Source organism: Lipotes vexillifer, unplaced genomic scaffold (assembly GCF_000442215.2).
Source record: "Lipotes vexillifer unplaced genomic scaffold, Lipotes_vexillifer_v1.1 scaffold370, whole genome shotgun sequence".
Lineage (NCBI taxonomy): Eukaryota > Metazoa > Chordata > Mammalia > Artiodactyla > Lipotidae > Lipotes > Lipotes vexillifer.
In genome coordinates, this window is record NW_006772699.1 from 1,546,880 (window position 1) to 1,554,782 (window position 7,903).

Here is a 7,903-nt window from a genome sequence, read left to right on the forward strand (position 1 = left end):
GAAGAGCGTGTCGGGCAGAAGGAAAGGCGAGGGCAAAGGCACTGTGCAGGGAGGCTGAGACAGAGACTGCGGACGTCAAGACCCAGCGTCCCGGGGAGCATTGGTCCTCTGCATCCAGCTTCTCCCCTGGGACCCGTGGATCAGTGCTGCACCCAAGCCTTGGCCGGCGGTCCTCTGGAGGACCTGGGGGGTCTGGTGGCGGCAGGCAGGCATCTGCTGCGTTTGTTTCTGGGCTGTGGGCTCGGTGTGGGCGCCGTGCCAGGCGAGGGTGATCGCGGGAGTCCTTCCACTGCCACACCACCTGCTCACCATCTGCCTGAGAAAATCCTCCTCCCCGCTCTGCTGCTGCTGCCAGTGCCCGTGAGGAGTGGACTGGGCTCTGCCGAGTAGTGCCGCCTTCTCACTTTCTCCACGCCCAGCCTCAGGCCCTGTCTCCAGCAATCTGAAGGCAGGCCTGCGTCTGTCTGCTTCCTCTTCGAGCCCCGTCACCAGTAAAGGGCCCGTCCGAGGTTTCTCGGAGGGGACACGGAGAATGCAGTTCGGGTTGGGGTCTGGTTGTATCCTAAACCAGAGCAACGTGGGATCCCTTTCAGAAAGTCCATGTGTCGATGGAAACTGCGAGGCTCATTCTCACTGTCGTTTATGGAGCACATTTTCTGTTCCAGGCCTCACGCTAAGTTTTATATTGCGTATAATGTTCGTAACACCCCTGCAAGATTGGTATGGTTGTTATTACCCGCATTCTAACAGAGAGGGAAGGCAGACTTGGAAACTGAGGTGCTGCACCCACGATCGCACAGCAGTAAGTGGAACAGGCACAGCTGAACCCGACATCCAGTCCAAAGCCAGCGCTGGGAACCGCGATGCTATGCCCCTCTCAGAACTCGGGCTCTGCAGTTAGGCCGGTCTGAATGCACATGCTAGTCCGGCTACTGCTGCTATGTGCCTTGAGGAAATTACTAGTTCTCTCTGAGACTTTTCATCATCTGTAAAATGGGAATAATGATGCCTACCCCACGGAGTTAACGAATGATTAGAAATCACACTCATATAAGGCACCTGGCAGGTAATGGTAGCTCCATAATTAAGAGCTATTCAGATAATGACCATGCTGATCATGGGGCTCTGAGATAGAGCTGAATGTGGGTAATTAAAAGACTTTTTCAGGTCTTTGGTTGTTGCTAAGTAGTTCACGTGTGTGCACGTGCGTGCGTACGTGCGTGTGCGTGTGCGTGTGTGTGATGAATGGGCCATGGGTCGCGGGACTGGAGAACCCTGAGCAGGTCCAGGCAGGGACTCCATAGCCCCTGCCTGGGCCAGCCTCTCTGCTCTGGGGACTCTCAAGTACCCGGGACTCCAGGGGGATTCCTCCCTTGCGGATGGGGGAGGGGGACGGGGAGGGGTCTCCTGCAGCCCCTTATGCCACAGAGCACTGAAATCCAGGAGGCAGAGCCTAGCCCTTGATCATGTGGTAACTGGGCCTGGAGGTGGGGATTTCTGTCACTTACATGTTCGTGAGAAAAAAACCACCGTTGTCAACGCCTGGTCAGTTAGTTCAGTTCAACACTCTGCAGCTTTTGCTCAAAACCACTGGATTGGGGATGCTCCTCGGCTATCCCCCACGACCCCCTCCCCAGTGTGTGTGAGTGTGTTTGTGGCTGGGGCTTCTAGCTTCCTTTACAGGAAACCAGCAACATGCCACCTGATGGCCCACTCCACACCCTGGTATTAGGGACAGGCATAGACGGTAAAGTTAAAAGGCATCCATATGACAGCTGCTGAGTACTTACTGAATGTTAGGTACTGTCCTAGGTGCGCTGTATGTGTTACTGTACGCTTGATTCTCACAGCAAGGCTGTGTGGCAGGTCCTAGTGTGCAGACGGGAGGCCTGAGGTGCAGCCACTGGCCATCACCACCCAGCTAGGGAATGACAAAGCCAGGATCCACACCTGCTGCTCTGTGTAAATCCAAAGCCTGAGTTTTCTCCACTGAATAATACGAGGGAGTTTGAGGATCCAGGCGTTTGAGCATGTTTGCTTAATTTCTAGTCTTCCCCTACAACATGTATGTGTGTGTGTGTACGTACGTGTGTGTGCAGGGGCGTGGGTCTGGGACTCCTGTGGGTGTGAGGCCTGGGGTTGGCTGTCCGGGGCAGGGAGGCTGTCCGACTGGCCTCATAGGAAGCCTTTGGCTCTCTTGTCTCAGGCTCAGGCCCATAGGTGGCACTCTGACACTGTCTATTGGAAGCACAGCTACAGCTGAGAAAGCCACCAGGGAGCCCTGTTCCCCAGTGGCAGTCTGCCCCTCAAGCTTGTCACTATACACGTAAACACCCCTGGGGACAGGACACCCGGGGATGCCAGCTCCCTCCTGCTCAGCTTGTACCAGGTGGGTGCATCAGACAGGCTGGGGACTGTCTTGAAACTCTCGACGTGCCTAGTGCCTTCAGATGGGTGCCCTGGGATGGCTGGAATCTGGGAAGCCAGGAGGGTCCTGGGGAAGAGGACCCAGTCACAGCTTTGCTGACCCCAGTGAGGTGCAGCGAGGGGTCCAGCTACTCAGGAAACCTCCAGGCGAAAGTGGCGGGCGGGCTTTGGAATCACGTAGCCCTGGGTCTTAACCCAACCCTACTGCTTACACTGACCCTACTGGGTCAGTGAGTCAAGCCCTTTCAACAGTCTGAGGCTCAGTTTCCACATCTGTAAAATGGGAATCAATAAGTCCTTCCTCACAGGGGAAAAGATGACTAAAATGTCAAGCAGAGTGCTTGGCACATCATCCATACTTTATAGATGTTAATATGGAGGCAGGATAATGTGTTATAGATGCTGCTGGGTGAGAAGAAAGGAGGGAAGGGTTATCCTGGAATTAGCTTGGATTTCTGGGGAGGACAGGAGAACTGGGATCTCTATCCTAGCCCTTGTTGGCTGATCTGAGCCTGTCAACAGTGAAGGTTGGCCTTTTAATCCTCCATCCCTGTAACCTCCTCAAGCTGGAACCAGCGCTTCCAGGGCTGGCTGTCCTGCGGGCAGGGGAGGGAGGTGCGGGGAGGACCTGGGAATCACCCTGGAAGGAGGTCAGTGTGGTGGGTTCAAGGGATGCCTCTACTTGGACGTACTTTAACTCTCTGAGACTTAATTTCCCCATGTTCAAGAAAGAAAATACAAATATTACATTTCCTCCTTATCTCACTGCATCACTGTCGAGACTATATGGGGTCCTCTATGATGGGTGTGAATGTGATACAACTGGGCAGCCCCCAGCAGTGCTGGGGAGAACGGGAGAGTTGCTGGCAAATGCTGTTTTGGAGTGACCTGTAAAGTGGACTTATCCACTGTCCTTGGAGAAGGGAGGGTCAGCAGTGAACAGTGCCCCTCCCTGGGCCGTGGATGGTAGGGGGTGGGGCCTCCTGTCATACCTTGTAGCCGTAGGGGCAGGCGCAGCGGTACTGCTCCACGGGATCCTGGCTACATGTCCCGTTGTTCTTGCACGGGCTGGAAAGGCAGGCATTGCACTTGGCCACAATGCTGATGTCCACTGGCCCTGGACAGCAAAACCAGAGTGTTGGTGGCAGGTTCCCAAGTAGGCTCACTGTCACACCTCCCTCCTCCTCTGCTCTGGCCCCTTCCTCAGTCAGCTACCAGCCCCTCCCATCTCTGTCCAGAGGGCAGCTGGCCCTCCGCAGCCAGCACATCCAGTCCAGCTAGAGTCCCATTAATTCAGCCATCATCCAGAGAGGAAAAAATCACAGCAGGACATCATTCAGAAGCACTTCTCAGTCAAATCAATTACTGTAATTAGCCTGATCTGATTTTGGTGCTAATCTGCAAACAATGCACCATAATTAGAAACCCCTTGTGTATCTCTTTATGTTCAGGGAGCTCTGGGCCCAGGCTCCATTTGGACCTCCCATTTTTCCTTCCCCAAACACCCCTCCTCATGGAACAGTCTGTGCAGGGCTAAGGAGGACACAGTGCCTGGGCCAAAGGCACACATCACACAGGAAGTTCTCCTTGTAGAACCCTTGAGTCGGCAGGAAGAAGTAAGAAATGGGCCTGGAAGACACAGCAACGATGCTGATGAGGGATTACGGTTTCAACTGTGTCCTGCTCTCCTCGGCCATCAGGGCTGGAGGGAGGGAGGCCACGTCCCTACACAGAGCTTTGTAACAGGGGCTGTGCTACCGCTGCAGCCGGTGTTGACAAAGCCCTGGATAATCAGGCCCTATTTCATGTCAGGACTTTAAATGATCCCAGGATAACAGTCATCAGTTTGGAGATTGGCTTGAGATTGACCGCAGGGTGAGTCTGACCATTTGTGGGTGGGGTGAACAGAATGGGCTGATTGAGAACCAATGCCAGCTGGCTCAACTCTGGCTTCACCGAAGAACAGAGACATCGTCTGTTCCAGGGAGGCTATGTGTTCCAGGGACACAATGAAGTTTTAGAGGTAGAGTGTATCTGTAAATCAGAATAAACATTGAGGCCTTAGGTGATGAGCAAAGGACATTAATAGGCAAATGTGTAGTACAAACGGAAAGTAAATTTTGGGGAAAAAAATAGTTCCCCCAATAATCAAAAACAAAATATGAGGGGATATAATGTTTTACCTATTAAATTAGCAATGATTACAAAATGAGATAAAATAATGCAAGGGTCTGATGAAAAATGCACTCAAACGATGCTACTGGGAGTGAAAATTGGTTACAACCTTTTCTGGAAATCAGTTTGGCATTAAGTGTGAAAACCTTAGTAATGACCATATACTTTGGCTCAGTAATCTCTGTTCTCTGAATCTTATTTAAGGACATAATTTTAAATAGAGAAAGACATTTATGCAGCCGTGGTCAGAAAAAAAAAAAAAAATGGAAATACTCTCAAAGTTCAAAACCAGGAACTGGTTAAAGAGGTTATGATGGAGTGTTACAGCTTGGAGGTTGAGACCATGCACTCTGGAATCAGAAAGACTTGGAATTCTCTTAACTGTGTGATCTTGAGAAGTCATCTAACCTCAGTAAGCCTCGGTTTTCTCATTTTTAAAAGAACACTACTAAAGTAGACTCCACAGAGGTGCTGGGGAATTAAATAAACGACTCCATGGAAAGTGAGAATTAAATGAAAGAATACATGAAAAAGTGCTTAACATAATGCCTGCCACATAATAAGGACCCAGTAGTCGTTTGTTGTCATAATAATCATGCAGTCAAATCAAAATCTCATGTGCCCAAAATGTGCTGTAGTAAAACGGGAAAATGCTTATGCTCTAAGATTGTTGGGTAAAAAATGCAGGTTAGGGCTTCCCTGGTGGCGCAGTGGTTGAGAGTCCGCCTGCCGCTGCAGGGGACACGGGTTTGGGTCCCGGTCCGGGAAGATCCCACGTGCTGTGGAGCGGCTAGGCCCGTGAGCCATGGCCGCTGAGCCTGCGCGTCCGGAGCCTGTGCTCCGCAACGGGAGAGGCCACAACAGTGAGAGGCTCCCGTTCCGCCAAAAAAAAAAAAAAAATGCAGGTTAAAGATTTTCTCAACTATGCAAAAATATGTAGAGTAAGAGGTCAACGAGGAATATGTAGAAATGGCAGCAGAGGGACTTAGGGGAGCGAATGACAAGTGGACCCTTAGATGCAGGTCCACATCAGTTTCAGCATCTGAGTCTTTGTGTGGCCAATGCAAGAACAGGGCGACGGTTTTAGAAGTCACACCTGTTGAGATGCCTATAGCTCTGACAGGCTGCTGGGGACACAGCAGACCCTGCAGGGGGCAGGGAGGGGTGGAGGGGTGAGTCAGCACCTACCTTTGCACTGGAAGCGGTGGGTAGGTGTGGTGAGTAGGAGTCGGTCAGCCATGGGCTCGGGGCTACTGCAGCGGGCGATACCAGGCTCCTTGTACCCGGCCTTCACCCACTCTGACAGCCAACGCAGGCTGCAGTCGCAGTGGAGTGGGTTGGTTCCCAGTGCCCTACGAGGCAGAGCAGGAAGTCAGGCTCCCCCGCCCAGCTTGGCCCATAGGCCCCGTGGTCCTGGTCCTCTGGAAAAGCAGAATTTTCAGACTTTGGCTAGATTGGGGGTGTCTGACAGGAGGACCAGCAGAGACTTCACTGGGGTGAAGCCAGTAACTCCAGACTGTACCTCCAATCCCTGCAGATGTTTCAACCCCACCCAAGCCCCTCCCATCCCTAAGGCTTTGCTCTCACCTACCCTGGTAAGATTCCATCCTCAACTCACCCCCCATCTCAGCCCCTCCAGGAGGCTCCCTGGACCTCTGGCCATTGATTTTCTGGCTCTCTTGCCCCACTAAAGGTTGCACTGGAGCAGGTACTCTGCAGAGAAGGTTTTGATATCCGGCAACCTAGGAAGCAGCTTCAGACCACTGAAGGAGCTCAGCACAGGCCACCCCCAGATATGCTGCTTTGTCTATTGACTATTTTGAGGTGAAGGCTCTTGAGAAACAGCAGATGCTGTTTCTAGCTAAAAGCAGGTCATATTTCCTATGAGAACGGTACCCTCCCCGGGCCAGGAAGAGAAGGGAGTTGATACCAAAATGGATCTGTACAAACAAACCTACTAAAATAACGCTGATCTTCCATCAGTTTCTGCGTGATTTCCTAGTCCCGGTCCCATGATTTACCGCCCCCAGTCCAAGCTCCTCTGTCGTGTCAGAGCCCCACACTTCATCTTTCTTTGTGTAAGAATGGTATAAAAGCTTTGGGGCCCAATGGCTTCTTTGGGTTTTCATTCTCCTTTTGAAGGCTCCCACATACACATAAAAATATTAAATACATTTGTATGCTTTTCTCCTGTTAATCTGTCTTATGTCGGGCCGGCCACAGAGCCTAAGAGAGTAGAAGGAAGGTTCTTCTCCCAGGCACCACGCAGCTTACAAGTGCAGGGGAGGGAAATGGTATCATCCAGTGCAGACACCTCCAAAGTGCTGTTTGAGGAAGAAAATACGAAAACTTCTGCAGATTTTTAACCACGGCCTTTAACATTTCTATTTTTTGAATGTTTCATGATATGTATACATAATATATCAGTGTTGTATATGTGCACAATACAAAAATAATTAAATATACAGACAGCAGGTATACAAACTCAAGCATTTTCACTGGCAGAGGTATGTAATACCTACTATACATGGGCCTCAGTCTCCCCTGTGTAAAATGGGAGGGGACTACCTGATGCCGAGTGTAGAAAGAATATGTGCTTTGGCGTCAAGGCAAACCTGGATTTGAACCAGGTCTCTGCCACCTACTAGCTGTGCAACCCCTGGACCAGTTCTTCAGCCTTTCTTAACTTCAGTTTCATCATGTCTAATAAGGAGATAAAAATGCCTTTTACTGCTGTAAGAAATATATGAGACAATTCATCGAAAGTGTTGAGCACATAGTAAGAGTTTTATGTTTGTTCTTATTAAGTATTTACATTGCTTACATAATTGATCATGTCTTTGAAGGCATCGGAAGCAGAGAACACACAATGTGCACAATGTGAGTACATTTTTCTAAATAAAACACACTCTATTCATATGGAAAGAACCATACTGAGGTGGTAGCACTGATAGAATTATCTCTGGCATAATCTTTTCTGTTTTGAGGAGATGCACGTGGGGGAGAAACAGGGCTACTTACAGATGGGAAAGAGAGGTCAGGTCATCGAAGGAGCCTTCGGGAACGCTGGAGATGTCGTTGCCATGGAGGGTTCTGAAGCAGAAGCACAGGTTAGAAGGTTAACCCCCAGTAACAGCTCTGAACTCAGTACAATCTCTTGGCATCCCAGGCTGGCCCAGTCATGCCTCTGAGCATGCAGAGCCCCACTGCCAGCAGCAGGAGGGGATGTCTCCTTCATGTCACGTGCACGGATCAGCAGCAGGGATGTCGGGAGTAGAGGGTTAGGGAAAGACAAAGATGA

General features: G+C 50.7%; 1 protein-coding gene across 1 annotated transcript in view; it reads right to left on the minus strand.

Annotated features, from left to right (window-relative positions):
* SLIT3 (slit guidance ligand 3) overlaps positions 1 to 7,903 on the minus strand; it is a 627,706-nt gene that overhangs the window by 49,960 nt on the left and 569,843 nt on the right. The window contains exons 24-26 of the mRNA XM_007447825.1: positions 7,624 to 7,695; positions 5,791 to 5,954; positions 3,420 to 3,544 (exon numbers count right to left, since the gene is read on the minus strand). Of these exons, the coding sequence (XP_007447887.1) occupies positions 3,420 to 3,544; positions 5,791 to 5,954; positions 7,624 to 7,695 (361 nt within the window). The remainder of the gene's footprint in view (positions 1 to 3,419; positions 3,545 to 5,790; positions 5,955 to 7,623; positions 7,696 to 7,903) is intronic.